The 20,115-nt window shown below is 35.4% G+C and overlaps 1 protein-coding gene across 5 annotated transcripts in view; it reads right to left on the bottom strand.

Moving 5' to 3' along the window:
* LOC111505101 (1-phosphatidylinositol 4,5-bisphosphate phosphodiesterase epsilon-1) overlaps positions 1 to 20,115 on the bottom strand; it is a 702,515-nt gene that overhangs the window by 77,309 nt on the left and 605,091 nt on the right. For 4 of the 5 annotated variants that reach the window (XM_074172786.1, XM_074172785.1, XM_074172787.1 and 1 more), the window contains exons 8-10: positions 13,284 to 13,587; positions 6,555 to 6,733; positions 3,593 to 3,776 (exon numbers count right to left, since the gene is read on the bottom strand). In XM_074172786.1, coding sequence (XP_074028887.1) covers positions 3,593 to 3,776; positions 6,555 to 6,733; positions 13,284 to 13,587 — 667 coding nt within the window. Of the gene's footprint in view, positions 1 to 3,592; positions 3,777 to 6,554; positions 6,734 to 13,279; positions 13,588 to 20,115 lie in introns of those variants that run through there. The other variant, XM_074172790.1, reaches the window with a different exon arrangement.

The raw sequence follows: 20,115 nt of genomic DNA, 5'->3' as shown, positions 1-20,115 counted from the left end.
CAGATGATCATCCCTTGTCTCATAGCGTAGTAAAAATTCGCATAATATACTGTAAGTAGTGCTTCTAGATCAACATTTTTTTTTATAACTCTCATGGCGTATGTTACCGAGGATAGTTTATGGCAAAAGCTGTTTCTCTGACTAGTCCAACTTAAAGTGTCATCAATGTATATGCCTAGAAACTCCACTGAAGTATTGCAAATGATTTTTTTGATAGTGCATAATTATGTTTAGTGGTTATTGATTTTGAACATGATACAATTTGTTTTTCAATCGTTCAGAACTAACTTATTCTCTAAAAAATAATCTTTGAATTGTTCTATTATTTTATAGTATCAGGTAAGTTTGCACCTGTTAATAAAAGGTTGGTATCATTAGCATAATTGCTCATGTGAGCTGTGTTTATGTCTGCTATAACTTCATTAATATCGTTGATAAATATAATAAATAATATTGAATCGAGAATGTTACCCTGTGGGACACCCATAGACACATCCACAGCACCCGATCTTGTCGTTTTGTCTTTTCGATTGAGTTCTACTGTCTGTCTTCTGTTTTTCAAATATGAATTGAACCAGTCGTAAGATTTTCCACGAATTCAGCTGGTAACTGATGATTGCAGTTCTATGATATTAGAGACGCTTTTGCTATTTTCAAACCTCAGAACTCACGGTTAGAGAGCCTAGAATACTCTGAAGTCAGTTGATTTTCTCCATTCTTGACTTCTTCATTCTGCGGATGATTCTTATAAGAGAATGATATTGACCTTGAATTCGAAATAGTGGCAGATACTGTGCAATCTCTATGATATCAAAGAAAAAAAATTCAGTTTATTGAACTATCGCACCTTCAGATGCTTCATTCCGAATACTCAACCCTTTCAATCCAATTATAAATTTACATTCGAGATCTTTCCTCGATTTGCGATATGCCTCACATTCCACCTCTCTAATGGTAACAGTTTTAGTACCAGATGAAATCTAAATTGATCAAAAATATTAACTGTCCTTTGAATTACGTGAATCTTGCCGCGACATCCTTGAAGAAAAGTGATATTAAGCTACATCTCCCCTCATCAACGTCTTCCTCATATTCATGTTAACACAATTCCAACATTGCAGCGTTCATGACTTTTCAATAAGACAATTGGAAGAGAACAATTGAAATTGAAAGAACCAAAATATACATACAAAATTACAATTATATATTGATTGGCGGATATTATAGTTCTAATCGAACATGGCCATGAAGGGATTTTTAAACAGATATTCAGGAACACCTAATTTATAAACCAGAAAAGAGGAAATAGTTTTTTGTAGACATATTTTCTGTCATGTATTATCTACTTTCACTAATCCATTTTTTCGCGTAACAAAATTTTTAATTTCGTTTTTGAATTATACCCCTATATTTTATACATTATTGTCGGTTGGAGAGCCAGCTAATATCGCATGATTCAAATCATTTTCCACATGATAAGCTCTCTTTCCACTAAAGGTTTTATGCCAGACGAGTAATGGCTTTGACCCAATTCTCCAACTTTCCGTTTTGTTCTGTCTGCTGTTCTCATTAGATGTACGAGCGATGATGGTATTTTATTGACATGATCGAAGATTTGATGAAAATTCGAACAGATGTTGATTGTTTCATTTCATCATATACATGGGGAAAGATAATCAAAAGACTAAGGAGACTTCATGATCATTTTGTAATTAGCGATATTTTCAGTCGATGATCTATTATTATAAGGTTTTGTTTCTGGAACAAATGAATGGTGAGTCCAAAGCTTGATGCTAAACGAATTGTTCGTAAATTATAATAACGAGGTAATTTTTCATTTTGTTGGAAACAGTAGGTCATAAAATAAGCTCCTCACAATCCTGAATTGATTCAATCAATGACAAATGGCTACAGTTTATGTCGTTAATTGAACGTGTAATAGGTACTTATTTATGATGAATTGTCCCATAAACATGGAAAGACAATGAAATTCGATATTTGGAATACTGAAAATCACATTATTGTGTTTTTTTTCGAGACCGGAAAATCCTCCGGACTGCCTCTGTGGTAGTGTCAGCTAAAAACTCCCCTTAGCTACTCTTGATGCTATTACCGAAACTGCTTATGGCATTACTTCAGAAAGAGGAAGTTTTTTATGTTTTTTTGCTTGCCTTATCGTAGATTTTTTTCCTGTGCTTCAATATTTTTGTTCTTTGTGTTGATAATCTTCTGTGCCAGATTGTCGATGGCATTCCAATTTCTTTGCTCACCAGCATTATATTCACAACTTATCCAGCATTAATTGATTGGTGTTGATACGGTTTCTTCCCATCTTATGCACCTGAAAAATGTATGCTCCACCGTATTCTTTTCCTCACAGAAAACTTGTCTTCTTCACTTGGAAACAAACATGCCTCGAAGGCAGTTGTTTTGCCTTGTTTTCTTGGCACCCAGATTTGGATATCAGTGATCAGTATTCTGGTCCATCTCTTCGTTTCTACGGCAATATTTCACCTTTCTTGCCACCATTTCAGCATATTTTGATGTGCCGCATTTTCCTTGATTGATCCTCCATCTATTCTAATCTTCACACGGAGTTGGATAGAAGGGATGCGTGCTATAATCAATAGCGCTCTTGTTGAGGTAGTTCTGTATGACCTGGTTACATATATTGCCATTCTTTGCATTTAGCAAAAACAATCAATGTTTCTCCACCTCAATCGCCGTTGCCCATGCTGTCGCGGCATACAACATGGTAGATTGGACCACTGAGCACAGAATTTTCCTGCTGATATATTTCACAGGTATTAATATGTATCAATGAATATAAAGTCCAATAAAATGAAAAATAGCAATTTCAGTTGAGCAAAATATGTGAAAACTGATAATTAGGAGCATACTTCATAGTTTTCTGGTATTTTTCATACGCTACAGTTTGTAGAAAAATTTATTTCATGAGGGAAAATGCCTGAACTGTGTCTATAGATATAGGTTCATATGAAATGAAAATTACTGATTTAAGTTAAGGTAAACGGTATGAGCAAAATATATAAAAAGTGATAATTTGGAGCATACTCCATAGTTTTTTGATATTTTTCTACTACATTTGGTAGAAAAATTTATTTCATGAGTGAAAATACCTGAACTGTGTCAATAGATATAGGCCCATATAAAATAAAAATTAATGATTTAAGTTATGGTAATTGGTATGAAAAATTTAATTTGATGTATATATTTCATGAATACATGACATTATGACATTCTTCATTCACTAGAGTTGATTGAGAAGAAAGTGAGTATATGTATAGTCATGGATGTATTTTTCTAATAAATACAGTATTTTTCTAGTTGGCTGTGGCTTCGATTTGTGAGAGTTACATTTTATAATACACTTTCATAATATGTGAAAATATTAAATAAAATAATAAACAAGTTGAGGTCTCCTTTGTCCGAAATCTACGACAGCAACTTTCTGGAAAGAAAGTAATTTCTGAATTGTGATTACTTTTATTATTCAACAGTAAAAAACAAATATGTTTAACTTTTTACAGCTGAAAAATGTCTTTACAAGTATCCAATGTGGTTTAGTTACCTGTATAACGTGTTGATCGATTTTCGTTAGAGGTGACGACAGACAGACGAAGCTAACGCCATGGTCGTGCACTAGGGGCTGTACAGGGTGGTATTCGTCTACATCACAGTCATATTCGGCATCCAATTCGACTTTTTCTGGGGGCCTGAACGCTAGAACGCGTTGTACGTTTACGGTTGACGACCTGAAAATATAGAAAAATTACATATCATGAGAGAAATGAAACAAAATGTAACGTTTATTGCAATTATTTGAAAACTGTTTTGAAAACTGTTCAACTCGAAGACGTATTTGAGTCATGAATATTATTTGAGTTGAAAGAAAACTGAAACAGTAGAAAAAGACCACAAAATTTTACAAATGAAATATTTTTTGGCAATATTTCAATGGATGAGATATTTGGGCTAGGGTCACTGCTTCGGTATCCAATTAGCCCTATTCAAACTCATTATGTGGATTATGAAAGCCATTTGACTGGTGAATCTGATCAGGGGATGTTAAAAATCTATTTGAAAAGTTGAAATATTATTGTATTGTTGAATAGACCACTTTTCAATCACCCAAAACCATATTCCGGCAGGACTTGCACCTGTTGTCAGGAACCTCCTCATCCATTACGCGACTACGTTAAACTAAGGTGTTTAAAACCTGTTTAAAATCTGTTTTTCCGTTAATCAGTTCTCATCCCCATACGTTCAAAATACCATCGTGGCAGGCCATGGTAAATTCCTCAGTTTCCAAATATAGCCCCCTCGATTTGAGGAGAGCCAAGATCCGGTGCTTTTACGAGCTGATGCCTACAATGTTGTGGAAGAAGACCCCATGTTGGGTTACCACAGTGATCTCTGAAACTTCCATATGGGCCTTTTGCTGAACGGGTTCCAATTTATTTACAGAGTTGTGATCACGCCATTCAGTGTGGAAAATCAAACCAAGTTCACTAACGGCTCCTTCAGTTGCCGTGAAGAGAAATGCTACAGTTCCTTCTCACTCATGGTCGCGGATTATGCAAAGAAGGGGATCCAAATTCCTGTCATCCTCGAATATCACAGCAAAATTATATTCGTCGTGGAGTCAGCTCCGGGTGGGACAAATATCGTACTGAAAGAGGAGAAAATAAGATGAAATATCCAAATATCCTTTTCCAACTCCGCATACTCCATTCAGACATCTCCGTTAGGATTATTGTTCTGATTATCGGATTAATTGGTGGAATAACGCCCTCTCTCCTATCTCATCTCAAGATTATGCCGGCTTACCGTAAAAATCTTGATCGGATTGATACAGAAAGCTGTCATTCATGGTTCATTGCGTCGACCTAGGGCACACGATTCTTGTACCCAATGATCATCTACCTCACGGTGTGAGGAGTTGTTATTCGTTGGTAATGCTGGCGCGCCTTCCGAATGTGCTAAACGGAACGTTGGGACAAGATTCGACCGGGGCAACATTTAAGGTTAAAAAAAAATAATGCATGTAGCCGTTGCTTCAAATATAAATAAACCTATGGAATATACAAGAATTGAAGCTGTTGGCGGAGTTCAGCTCCAATCTAGACGAGAATGATGGAAAGCTAGATTATCAGCAATACAGATTGATCACTTGAAAGTATAGGGAAGTATGTAAAACATTGAGCTTTTATAGGCCTGATTGACTGAATGATATTCAACAGTATAAAAGGAAAAATAGACCTTCGGAATTTAATTTGTCTACAATGTCGACCAACGCCTGATCAGAAAATATTTTTTGTTAAATCAAAATGGAAAGTGAAAGTAAAAGTGTGGTGTATGGACGCTCCTCCTATTGGTTTTTCTGGTCTTGAAATGAAATTTGAAGATGGACTAAGAGTGAACTAAAAACTGAAATTAGGAGTATTAGACCTTGTCAACAATTTCTAAATTCAAATTCCTTTTGTTCTACTGAGAGAAACAGTTGCTTAAAACATATCCAGGACAACATTCCCACTCTCGATATACACAGTAGGTTCAATGGACTGATGCCTATCAGAAAACAACTACTCCCCTGGCTAATACCACGAAGGGCGTTAGATCATATCCGACAGGCGTCAGTGCAGGAATCTTCACAGAAAATTTCCTGCATATGTAATTGGCAATACAACTGAAAGAGTTGACTTTCAATTCTGGAACGGCACACTTGCAGACCGGTTTCGGGTTATTAGCCACTCATCAGTGCAAGATAGTGACCATCATCGACCTAAAGTCAATGATATTCCACAATTGAAAATCGGAATTCTTTCAGAGTATTTCATTCCTCTTCCGAAGTTGGAGCAAACATCACAAAATGTCACTCCATCTAGTGGACGAGGTACTAACAAACTGCATATCCGTAATTTGCCCGCTTCCTCTGAATAAGAAAGAAAAACTTTCTTATTAGTCAGTGGACCATGCTTGAAGACTGGCAGAAATATCATTGACTTTAGGTCGATGATGGTCACTATCTTGCACTGACGAGTGGCTAATAAGCCCGAAACCGGTCTGCAAGTGTGCCCGTTCCAGAATTGAAGGTCGACTCTTTCAGTTGTATTGCCAATTGCATATGCAGGAAAATTTCTGTGAAGATTCCTGCACTGACGACTGTCGTATATAATCCAATGCCCTTCGTGGTATTAGCCAGGGGAGTAGTTGTTTTCTGATAGGCGTCAGTCCATTAAACATACTGTGTAGGTATCTCAAGACTGGCTTGAACGTTTGAAGTTCATTTGCTTTAGATTTGTTTACTGCCAGTCTTCAAGCATAGCCCACTGACTAATAAGAAAACCCAAAATAAAATTGTCCAATGAAGGGTTTTATACAGTGGTGATTATAAAGATACAAGTTCTAATAATTGATATCAATCATTTCACAACTGAAATACATTTTCAGAAACCCTCTAAAGTAAAATTCCTCATAACGTAGAGAATAAGACAAACCTCAAGAACAGCCGTTAACAAAAAATTACTTACTTAAGATAATCGATGAGTCTAACTGTCGGCGAAAGACGATTCCGACTATGATAATGCTGATGGCACATAGATATATGGTCCATGACTGCCTGGGTGCGATATATTTTCTCTATGTTGATAAAACCCCTAGGTCCGACAGTCGTGAAGTGATGGTCTTCTCCGTTATAATCTGATATGAACTGTAAAAGATGAATTTTGTGAGACAATTGGTTGGATCGTCATAAGAATTGCAATTGAATTAATGTTCTCTGTATGAATTATCATGAATATGCATTATACTACATTTTGTCTTCGGGTAACGATGAGTTGTACAAAGTGTGATTTTATTTGAAAGATAAGTATCTGATATATGAAATTATCGTGTCACAATGTTAGTTTGCCATACTCCTCGGAAAAGGCTTGACCAATTTTCATGAAATTTTATATGTATATTCGAAAAGGTTATACAGGCTGATTCACGATGGATGGCACATTAGACGTTTCTGGTGAACCAGACAACGGATCACTTTGAAAATTTAATGGAGGGCATATTCGGACATTCTCTAGCCAACTGAAATATTTTCGACAATGCGGTGTTGCTGCTTCTATTAGAAAGCAGTAGCAACTTTGATTTTTCAAATGGAACACTCTGTATATAATATTATTTTTGGAATTTCCAACAATTGCCCGACAACTTTTCTTGATATTTCCCTATACCTATCTGTTACTGTTTTCGGACTAAAAATTAATTTCAATTTTTTTCTTCCAAAATCATGACTTCCAAAAATGCCGATATCTTTTAGTTAAGAAGTACTATGATATCGAAATTTGGTTTGGAGTTAGGTGATACTTGGACACTTCCCACACGTCAGCCTAATCTCCGTTACTTCAATACAGGGTGATAAAAAAATACAGTTTTTTCGTTTGCTTGAAAAAGTTGCTGAAATTTGATTATTTTAAAGAGAACACCCTGTATATTATTGAAAATTCGGAAAGCTGCTGAAATTTGCTTTCTTTCTATGTATATCATACCTATACCTAACTAGTCAAGTTTCGGACTTATGAACATTTATTTGTGAAAATGTCCCTTCAGAATGGTATTTCCATTCGGTATTTGGTAAGCAGGCCATGATTACTATTTGACAGTAGCGTTGTGACATTCTCCTAATAATATCGACATTTTCGTCACTTCAGAAGTTGCAAATACCTTCAAAACGATGGAACAAAACTATTCAAACGAAGTTCTTATGAATTTGTTTATTATTTTTGGACAGTGTGACAAAATTATCAGCAGAACATGTAGAAAGTTCAATGAAATGTATCCGAATCTACCGCCAATGAACCTCAAGAAATTTATACGAATTCAGAACAATTTCAATGCATTTGGATCAACTTTAAAAGCACCAAGAAACTTGCCTCGACCCGTAACTTTCGAAGACAACCAGATTAATGTCTTAGCATATTTTCACGCATTTCCCGAGTCATCGATAAGAAGTGCTGAAGAAGATTTGGGTATAAAATATTCATCGGTTCAAAGAATCTTGCGAAGACATAAAATGCATGATTATAAATTCACCAAAAGTCAAGCAATGAAGCCTCAAGATCCTCAACAGAGAGTAGAATTTTGTGAAATGTTGTTGACACGCATTCAAGAAGATCCACTTTTTTTTAAATAAAATTATTTGGACTGATGAATCGAAATTTTCGAGAGAAGGGATTTTCAATAGAAAAAATCGTCATTATTGGTCCAGTGAAAATCCTCACGTCACAAAAGAAGCCGGATTTCAAGAAAAATTTAGTTTTAATGTCTTCTGCATGTTGATGGACAACAAATTGAGGTACGTGATATACGAGGAGTCATTAACATCCAGAAGCTACCTGAATATTTTGGAGAATACTGTAGACAGTTTCATGGATAATCTGCCACTCGAAGATTATCGAAAGTGTTGGTACCAACTAGACGGAGCTCCTGCACATTGCACAAGAGAAGTGAGCGCAGAACTGGATAGACTATTTGACGATCGGTGGATGAGGCGCTTGGGACCATGGAATTGGCCAGCGAGATCACCCGATCTTAATCCATTAGATTTTTATTTGTGGGGAATGTTTGAAGAAAAAGTTTACAAAATACCCGTGCGTTCGAGAGATGAATTGTTAGAAAGGATTGCCCAAACATTTGAAGATTTGGATCCCAATGAAATCAGATCTGCCACCACGAAAGCAGTCAACACCCGCATTTTAAAGTACTTGGAAGTGAACGGCCAGCGATTCGAACATATTTTGAAATATTCCACATGATTGTTTTACTTTTTTATAATTATTCATATCAATATTTCCAATTTCAAGTTTCTTGGTGCTTTTTTAAAGTTTATCCAAACATATTGAAATTGTTCTGAATTCGTATAAATTTCTTGAGGTTCATTGGCGGTAGATTCGGATACATTTCATTGAACTTTCTACATGTTCTGCTGATAATTTTGTCACACTGTCCAAAAATAATAAACAAATTCATAAGAACTTCGTTTGAATAGTTTTGTTCCATCATTTTGAAGGTATTTGCAACTTCTGAAGTGACGAAAATGTCGATATTATTAGAAGAATGTCACAACGCTACTGTCAAATAGTAATCATGGCCTGCTTACCAAATACCGAATGGAAATACCATTCTGAAGGGACATTTTCACAAATAAATGTTCATAAGTCCGAAACTTGACTAGTTAGGTATAGGTATGATATGCATAGAAAAAAAGCAAATTTCAGCAGCTTTCCGAATTTTCAATAATATACAGGGTGTTCCATTTAAAATAATCAAATTTCAGCAACTTTTTCAAGCAAACGAAAAAACTGTATTTTTTTACCACCCTGTATTGAAGTAACGGAGATTAGGCTGACGTGTGGGAAGTGTCCAAGTATCACCTAACTCCAAACCATATTTCGATATCATAGTACTTCTTAACTAAAAGATATCGGCATTTTTAGAAGTCATGATTTTCGAAGAAAAAAATTGAAATTAATTTTTATTTCGAAAACGGTAACAGATAGGTATAGGGAAATATCAAGAAAAGTTGTCGGGCAATTGTTGGAGATTCCAAAAATAATATTATATACGGAGTGTTCCATTTGAAAAATCAAAGTTGCTACTGCTTTCTAATAGAAGCGGCAACACAGCATTGTCGAAAATAGTTTTAGTTGGCTAGAGAATGTCCGAATATGCCCTCCATTGAATTTTCAAAGTGATCCGTTGTCTGGTTCACCAGAAACGTCTAATGTGCCATCCACCGTGAATCAGCCTGTATTCTATTATTCATACCCTAAGTTATAAGGGTGTTCCACCCCAAACATTTTTTTTGACAAAAATTTTTGTTTTTTTTTTTATGATGTGGGATTAAAAAAAACGTGAAACCCTCAATTTCTATAACCAACTCCTATTTTTAATAGTCATTTTAGAACTTCATTTTTTTTAACCCTGAACGTAGATCAGTTATTCCCACCAGGCGTCTACCGGTGTCACTTCTCACTCAGTAAACAACACGAAGTAGGGATGAGAACGAAGCCGGTCTCCGGTTTCTCTCACACGATAAGCATTCTCTGTCTACGCAGTTTTCGGCTACTATTATTGTTCATCCAGCGATCCATTCGCGATGCCATCAAAGCTGTGAATCGTCCAACAGAGTTTTGGATTTGCTAGGCATGCCATTGCATAATTTACAACTGAAGGTTGAATCACTCCGTAATTTGAATCCACCACGACTCTACAACGGCACACGATTATTCATAATAAAATTAAAAACGTTGTAGAAGCCAGCATTTTCAATAGTAAGTTCCGAGGAGGAAATTTATTAATATACCGAAGAAATTAAATACGGAGTACCCCAGGGCACTGTTTAAGGGGTAATCCTATTTATATTATATTAGAATGATATGTTATCCATTGAACTTTCTGGGCAAGTGGTCTCATATGCTGATGATACAGTACCAATAATTGATGGAGCAACCTGGGAAGATGTAATATCTCATACAAGAAACAATATTGACACTATAGTAAATTGCATTGATAATAGTTTACTGACAATAAATATTGATAAAACATCTTACATTTCATTTTGTAGTAACAGTCATGGTTTTCCCAATGCACAAAACATCAATATTCATTTAACTAGCAGAAATAAGAACATAACATTGAAAAAAATCCAGTTCAGTAAAATATCTTGGAATACACATTGACCATAATCTTGATTGGAAAATATATATAGACTATCTCTGTAAAAGACTCAGAGCCCTTTTGAATGTTTTTAGAACACTTAAAAACATTCTGAGTATTTGCGCACTACATATTTTTCGTTAGTTCAGTCACTCTTAATGTATGGAAATCTAGGATGTGGTAGGGTCTATAGTACAAATGTACAAACGCTTGTGGTACTACAGAAACGATTTCTCAAAATTATCTATGATTTAAATTTTTGTTTCTCATCGGCACAAATATTCCAATATTGTGATCTGATGAGTTTGAGATATCTTTATTTTAAACAATTATTATTATTTATATTTCACAACAGAAATAAGTTCAAAAATCAGCAACATGGATATGAAAATCGACTCAAAGCGAGTAACCTGGATAAACCTAAAATGAACAAAGCTATTGGACAAAGATCAATTACATACATTGGACCCAAATTATTCAATATCATATAAAAACGGAATATATGTTTAAGATATTCAAAATTTCAGTAATCAAATGACTCAAAAATGAAAATATAACATTACTGTAACCAAATTCTACTGAATTAATGTCTCAATTTTCATATATATTTTTCATCCCTACCTAGCATTTTGAATACTTTTAATTTAAGACGAGTTTTTATTTTATATTATAACATTAATCTCTTTATACGTTTACACATTTAAATTTTTACGTTTTAATTGTTTTACATTATGTACACCTTTAGAGATTTTATACTTTTAGATTTTATATTCAATGTTTTTTTTTGTAGTATATGTACTAAGAATATTATTCACTACTTTTTGGGAAAAGATAATATCGATATTGTTAATACTATTTACAAATATAAGCACTAAAATGTATTGCCCGAGTATCTCAAAATACATTATATCTCGACCATCTTCAAAGGAAAGAATTTTGATATTGATGTTTCGCAGACAAGTTTTCCAAAAACTTAAGTGTATTATCAATACCTATGTTTCCTCTGATGAAAATTCAATAATAAGAATCGTTTTGACAAACGTTTCCATATATCTATATCAATCGCCCATTTTCTCTAGGGTTTGCTTTTATAAATACATGTAATAATAATAATTCAATACCAAACTCGTATCTTTGCTATTTTTTATGCATGTTTGATTTATTATTAGTTTTGTGAACAGTTTTCACTCCTTCATTTTGTATGAACTCAGAAATAGTTATGTTAGGTTGAAAAAATTTTCCAATTTTCGTCCTCTTCACTTGAAATCACATGAATTTCCTTTATGACTTCACTATATAATTTTTTTAAACTTTTCATAACCTCTCTTGATCATGATTCGTTTTATAAAAAGTTAAGAATGTTATCAATCAAAATTATTCCATCCATCTATACCAACACGGAGTTACAGTTTTTTTCTGATTGATTCGGCCGTTACTTGATGAAGATCCATAGTAATTTCATAAACTACACCTCATGATTTGATCTCCACAAACTTTATTTGAAATATATATCACAGCATGTTTCGCTAGCATAGTAGCTTTCTCAAGTGATTTGAATCTATTCAAATGGTAGCAGTCTAGTGGACCATGAAAGCCATAAAAGAAATTTACCTGTTTTTGAAAGATTAGGAAGAAAATTAAAATACTTCATCTTGTAAATATTTCACAGTTCTTACAAACTAGAGCAGGAAATTATGAATTGTCATATGGATAATACCCGAAGTTTTCCATAGGTCAAATCGTAAGAACATTTGAAGCACGCATGAAAGAACATATAAACAGCTTCTAGAATGAAATAAACACAACGTATACTACTCATCACATTTCAGGAGGAAATGAGTTTTGTCATGTATTCACAACTCTTCATTTCCAGAAGAAAAGTTTGAGACTTCACTTCCAGAAAAGTATCGAAATTGTTCATTTCAACAATACACAATATTCAATGAACGATCAGATTTATTCGAACCAATTGCCTGTGCGTGATTGATTCTTAGCAAGAAATCATACCTAATATTAATGACTACGTATTATCAATTCATTTGCCTGTTTTCACTAGAACTCAGTGAATTATGTCTGGTTTTTTAGGTAATTGAATTAATCAACTATTTGATTGAACAGTAGGTGGTAGCTAATATATAGGAGAATGAAACGGTTGCACCTATAAATTATTTACCGTTTCATAATGAAACGGTTGCACCTATAAATCATTTATCATTCAGGTCGATCGTTCAGTCTGAGGCTTGAACCACTGACTAACACGGCAGTCGATTGAGTGAGTAAACAGAGCACCCACGTCGAACCGATCGACTACCGACCGACTGCTGTAAAACTTTTGTAGTGATAAATTGTATCAGTTAGTGTTAGTATGGATTTTCATCAAGCATCGTTCAATTATATCTAATTTTTCAAGTTATTGACTCGTTGAGCTGTGAGCTTCGAAGCTCACAAGTCTCTTTTTGAAGTTGAATCAGAAGTAGTTGGATTATTGATGAAAGCAGCGCTTTCATACACATGAAAAACTAAAAAAAATTTGATGAAATCTCACCTACCACTTGTCTTTGCTGATGCTGTTGGTCCCTATGCCCTCCGCCCTTGGGCGGCTTGCCCATCGAAGGCTGTGGATGTTCTCCCGTCCCGCCAACACCACCTCCCCCTTCCCTGGCGGAGAGTATCTCCCTCAGCTCCCTGAGGAAGGCTCCGAAAAAGGGCACAACTGGGCACTCGGCCATCGCGAGCGCCCGATTTAAGGCACGGTCGTATTCGGCAGACAGGAGGGCCGCTGACAAAAAGTCCAGCACTGGGAGTGTTTCCTTCTCGGTGATGGATAGCCAAAATGGCTTGAGTTTGTTCGATCTGAAATAAAAATTGCAATTACCGTTTTATCAAATTAATTTTTCCATTCAGTCAATGAGGAGACATTTCTGAGGTTTACCCTCTATACTCCTGTGTCATTTATCAATATATACAGAGTGGTCCAACGAAAAGTATGCACCTTGCTTTTCTCCTTTTTTTGAAACTTAACGCAAAAATGCTCGGACAGGTCAATTTTGCTTTTGAGGGGGACACATTTTAGATGTATTTTTCTACCTGTGCTTTCAACCCTCTAGCGAGGGTGAGTAACAACCCTAAAATTTTAAATGGAAAGTGGGGTCGAGTGATACATCATTTGAAAGGGCACAAAATTATTTTTCCAATGATACCTTATTTGTTGTATTTCACTCAAACATGTAGGTATTATGAAGAAAAACAACTACAACCCAGTACTTTGAAATGTGTAATTGGCTCAGTAGAATCCTACTTCAGCAAGTGCTGAAAATGTGACCTATTTGCTTCCATACAATAATTCACATTTTGTTCAAATCTATTCCTAACAGGGACTATTCCAGGGCAACAGAATTGAGGGAGACAACAAAGGCTCTGCGACAAAATGGCTACGGACCAAAGATCATTCAAAAGACCATCGGCAGACAAAGAAGAACCAAAAAAACATCCACTAGATCGACAGAAGACTCTCCACACGACAGACAATCTGTGACACTACCTTATGTCAAAGGTGTGACCGACAAAATCGGGAGAATACTAAGACGTAAAAACATCCGGACAACCTACAAACCGCACAAAACTATATCCAGTTGGCTGCCCAGACCGAAAGAGGGAATTTCCCTAGAAAACCAAGGAGTATATAGCATCACATGCGAAGACTGTGGTCAACAATATATCGGTCAGACCAATAGACGTATATCTGCCAGAACTCAGGAGCACAAAAACTCGATAAGAACAAAACAAACCTCCTCTGCCCTCTTTCAACACCATCTACAAACAGGTCACAAGATTAATTTTGAGTCCACAAAACAGATAGCACAGGTGCAAAACCCAAGAATTCGACAAATCAGGGAAGCTATCGAAATCGAAAAGCAAGGCCTCATCAACAAAAGGGATGACTCACTAAACATCCCAAGGATTTGGAAAACAATAATCAAAAACAACCACCAAAGACAACCACAAATTGATAATGAACCATTGCAGGTAGGAGAACCGCCAGAAGCCATTAACAACCCTCAGGTAGAAAAACAGGTAGGAGAACCGCCAAAAGCCATCAACAACCCTCGGGTGGAAAAACAGGTAACAAATCCATACAACGTACGCAAGCGAAACCATATAAAAACACCACAAGAAGAACCTAACATCAGTTACACCTCTCGAAGCGAAGCAGTAACTCGTCTTGATAATGCCATATATATATATATATATATATATATATATATATATATATATATATATATATATATATATATATATATATATATATATGAAGTCTAGAAAGGTTAATGCAGTCAAGCTGCTGGAAAATAATTCCATGAAAATCAAAAAATAAATAGATACGTACTTTTTGATCATTCTCAAATTGATTTCAATTTAAGAGCCATATATATATATATATATATATATATATATATATATATATATATATATATATATTCTGATTAATGTTGATTTTGTTTTTCAGTTCGTCGGCTATGATTTTAGAAATTTTGTATGAAGGTGCTCTGGTGAAATTGATAACCGGTCTTATAGTTTTATTTTCCTTATGTATCTTTATCGAGGACCGCCTGCCCGGGTGTCTCAATGAAAAAATACTTATCCATCAATAAGTATTGATATCTCATTTGAAAGAAAGCATTTTACACCATTGAATTCTACTTAAAAAAGTACCCTGGAAATGTTTTCTTAGAAACAAAAAATTTTCGACAGGAAAGAAGTTTCAGAAATGTTTCGAAAATGCATATTTTCGAAAAACATGCTGTAACTCAGAAATGATGGTAGATATCGATATGCAGTTTTCACCATTAAGACACAGTCAACAGTTTTCATCTATCTATTTTGAAAACAGTAGTTTCCCTTCAAAAGTGTCCAATTTGGCCCACTGTCCATATGTCTAATTCAATTAGTAATTGGTAATTGAAAAACTATCTAGATCGGTACGATATCAATCGTCAACAAATAATTACGTTAGTTGTCATAAAAATTTCATGCACTTCGTAAATGTCCCTTACGTCATTCTGTTCAAATATATATCTCAAAAGTTATCGGAAAATTGATATAGTACGTGAAAACTCATTATGATATATATTAAGTAAAGTCCTGGCAGTGATGCAATAAAAACAGAGAAATCTTATGAAACGGGAGGAGTTGGATGAATGTTTATTTTGAAACTTATTTAGTTCAACTATAAATCGTTTGTTTGAAGGTGATTGACAATGTTTCATGATGAATTTCATTAGTTCGGACTTCCATTGTCTGGTTTTTGCCTGGTTTTCGTGAAGCTGCTATGGATAGGCCACCAAACGCGCACTGTGTTTACCGGATACCCTGTGAGTGCGGAAAATCCTATATTGGTGAAACTAAGAGGCCATTGAATGTTCGCATTGCCGAGCATAAGAAACATACACAGCGAGGGAAAACCAGCAAATCAGGAATAGCAGAGCATGCTTGTACCCATCAACACAACATCGAATGATCCCAAGCTGAGATCATACACAGAGAGGAAGATTGGTTCAGGATGGAGAAAATTCAAAGAAGCCGCATACATGTTGTCCAACAACGTATTCAGCCAAACTAGCGTAGAGATGCGCAACATATGGAAACCCACCATCAAGCGAAAAATGGCCAACTCCCGCCAAACGGTCATCTCCCTCTAAACCAGTGAAGCGAAAAAAAAATGGAAAACGGGGATGAGTGAAAGTACTCGAATGACCTATAAATATTTATCTCTCGGAGAAATCAGTCCAGTCATCACTCGAAGACGATTGTGGATACTAACAATCGAAACGTCGTGAACTAACTTGGCTATTTTTATTTGTATTTTATTTCACTATTATTTCATTTCGGGTTTTTTCGTTTATTACAATTGTTATTTTCAGCTATTCATTTTTCAATTGCTTTTTTTTAATTCTATCAGGGATTTCAAATCATTTTACATAATATCAGCCTTTTTTTTATAGCCTATAACCAACGGTTATAGGCTATAAAAATACGAAGAATGGAAAACAATCTTCTATTTTCATGTGTATAGTAGTTATTTTACGTAATTCACCCCTTCATTTGGAATGATTTATAATTTTTCCTAAATATATTCCTGTTCGTGCCGGACATAAAAAACATTAGCGTTATTAATATCACACACCTACATTCCAAACAATAGGAATTTCTACTTGATGAAATCAATAACAGGAAGTATGTGACAAAAAATCATAGTGGAAAGCTAGGAAAGTTCGTTGCCCCCTCCCCAGTGAATAAAAAAAATCAATATTTACAGCTCCACCACCACGCCATTCACGATACGAGTATATCAAGTTTTCCATGTCGGTTTTAACCCATTTCTTTTATAATTGAGAATTAGTTTCCATGATAACTTCATTAAAAGTTTATATCTTCTTTCAAACTAAAAGCAATATCCTAACTTTGGAGTTTTGACGTGTTAATCAACGGTGGATGTTGGTGAATCTTATAAGTTTGGAGGGTCAAAGTTGTGTAGTCACGAACATGCTGTTGGAGATTGTGTATAAATTCCCAAAGTATATCGGGTGTGGGTACACTCCTAATTTGTATAATTAATGAATGTGAATTAAACAATAATGATGGTGAACGTTTTTATTAACCCACTGAAAATGAAATCAATTCAAATTCTCGATTAAAACTTCATAAAAAGTAACGTTAAGGGGCAGGGTGCAATTCTTGTCTGAAGAAAGGAGTTTTTCACAACACCGAGCGTTATCTTCGTATTGTTTCCCGCAAGCGGCGCATAACTTCAACTTTATCGACCGTACGACCATGCTGCAAGAACTCCGGATACACTACGCCATGGTAATAAAAAAAAACTAAGCAAAACCTTGATATTTGATAGAACTTGGCGTGATTTTTTTTGGTCTTGGCTCTTCTGGTCCCTTTCATTGGGATGATTGAACTTTTGTTTCGATTTCATAACCATATACTCATGATTCGTCACCAGTTACGACCCTCTTGAGAACATCAGGATCGGCATTAACATTATTCAACAACTCCTGAGCGATGCTCATGCGACGGTTTTAGGATCAAAATTCAGCAATTTTGGAACGAACTTCGCTGCCACAAGCTTCATTCCCAAAATTTTCGAAAAATTTGCATGCCACGACCAAACCGATATACTGAAATGGTCAGTAACTTCACCAATAGTGATTAGATGATTCTCCATAACAATTTTCCTCACTTTCTCAACATTTTCATCGGTTGTTGATCTGCCGAGGCGTCCAGGGCGAGCGCCGTTTTTGAGCACTTAATTTTACAGGGAATTTGATGCAAACTCTCTGATTCATTTAATGATAGTGGAAAATCGCCGAATACGAAAAACACCTCTAACTTTTATGCCTCTCACCAACAAACTGAACACGCTAAACAGCTGAAACTGAACGATACGAGTTTACGTGAATGTATAGTCTATCCATTTCCAATTGGAACGGCAATAAAAACTTTTCTTGCCTGTGGCCCCTAGTCACCCAGATAGTTGGTAAACGTGCTATCAAGTGTAGTTGAGGAATGAAGGCTCGGCTAGTTGGACTGCCCGAGAAACTAATTTTTGTCCGTTTCACAATATTTTTTATCAGTGCCGTGTGTTCGTGGGGTTAGGTGAGGTAGTGAGTGGTTTTGCAAACCGATTTTTGAAAACTTTTTCTAGAGATCAATTACCCTAACACCAAACTGATATTTTTGCACTCGACGCGCGTTTCGCTAACAAGGTTACCATCTTCAGGAGAAGCAAATTGATACTGAATCTAAAGACAAGGGTTAGCTGTTTATATACCTAGAGTTTTTTGGTCCGATGTGGACTTTGTGGTGATTATCCTAATCGATTTTTCGGTAATTAACCAGTGGAACAACTACCTGCAAATTAATTTGTCAACAATAGATTAAAAAGCGGACAAATTAACGAGACAGTTTTTCGAGTCATCAAAATAGGGGATGTCATTGACCACGCAATGAAACGAAAACAAAGGAATAAAAAATTCGCAAACGTTGATGGTGCTACAAAAGATGTGATTCGGCGAACAATTTATGGTATATACCAAAAAAATGAAGTACCAACCTTGGAAATGATTTCGTATAAATTACTCGACTATCCCGATTACAATTGCAATTCTTTATAAACTCTACGAGGTGTCTTATTGTCTTGTGGTTTCAAATATAAAAAATTTAACAATCGGAAGGTCATAATGGAATTGACACGCATTGTTCAACTCCAACAAGAATATTTGAGGCGAATGAAAAGCTACCGAGAATCCAGCAGACATATAATCTATCTCGACGAAACTTGGTTTGACACCCATGATGTTGTCAAATATGGCTAGGTAGACGAAGCCAAGTATTATGCTTTGAACACACCTTCTTCAAGGAGGAAATGTGTTATAATTTTGCATGCCGGGAATTAAAGTGGTTTCGTACCTAACGCTTTGCTTTTGTCGGCCAAAAGTATAAAAGATTCGTCTGCTGGTTACCACGAAGATATGACTGCGGCTTCATTCGAAACCTGGTTCAGTGAGCAGCTTCTCCCAAATATTCCTCCAAACTCGATTATTGTTATGGATTCCGCTTCGTATCATTCTCGGTTATTGACTACAATACCAAACAATAACACAAAAAAAGCAGATATTGTTGATTTCATGTGAAATCATGACATGGAAATACCCGAAAAGATTCCAATGAAAAAGGTATTACTGACGACCACAAAACAACGTAATTTCAAAAGAGAGTATATTATTGATTCCATGTGTGAAACACGTGGTCATATTCTATTACGTTTGTCTCCATACTATTGTGTGTTCAATCCAATTGAAATGGTTTGGGCCACAATGAAAGAAAGCTTGCGGAAATGTAATCAGTCAACGACTTTGAATGCTGTAGTGCTTGACAATATGAGGCAAGTGGTGAATGAAGCAGGTAATAGTGACGTGTGGAAGAACTGTGTGGCCAACGTTATAAAAGAAGAGAATAAATATTATGTGCAAAGTTCCATAAATTCGATCGTTATTCAACCCGATGATGATTTCACCTCATCCGAATGTAGCGTGGAAGAATTTTGATTTTTCTAGCAATTTTGTTAGCCTCTAGTATTTTGTAAATATATGTTTGACGAGAATTCGGTGTGATTATTTGTGTTTTCATTGTATTTTAGAGTTTTCGACTCGGAAATCAACTACCTTCCTTAAATTTTGAAGTTTTTCATAATTACCCATGGTGTAAAAATTCAGTTGATCATGGGGTGATCAATTGCTATGATTGTAAGAATAAGTAACTGAAAAACTACCACTGAAAAATAATATGCCGACGCCTATGTCGAGGCGGCAATTC

This window comes from Leptinotarsa decemlineata, unplaced genomic scaffold, assembly GCF_025532065.1.
Source record: "Leptinotarsa decemlineata unplaced genomic scaffold, Ldec_3_MD MMD2_tig00000199_RagTag_RagTag, whole genome shotgun sequence".
In the NCBI taxonomy this organism is placed as follows: Eukaryota; Metazoa; Arthropoda; class Insecta; order Coleoptera; family Chrysomelidae; genus Leptinotarsa; species Leptinotarsa decemlineata.
Note: the sequence above shows the minus strand (reverse complement) of the source record. Positions and strands in the feature narration are given on the sequence as shown.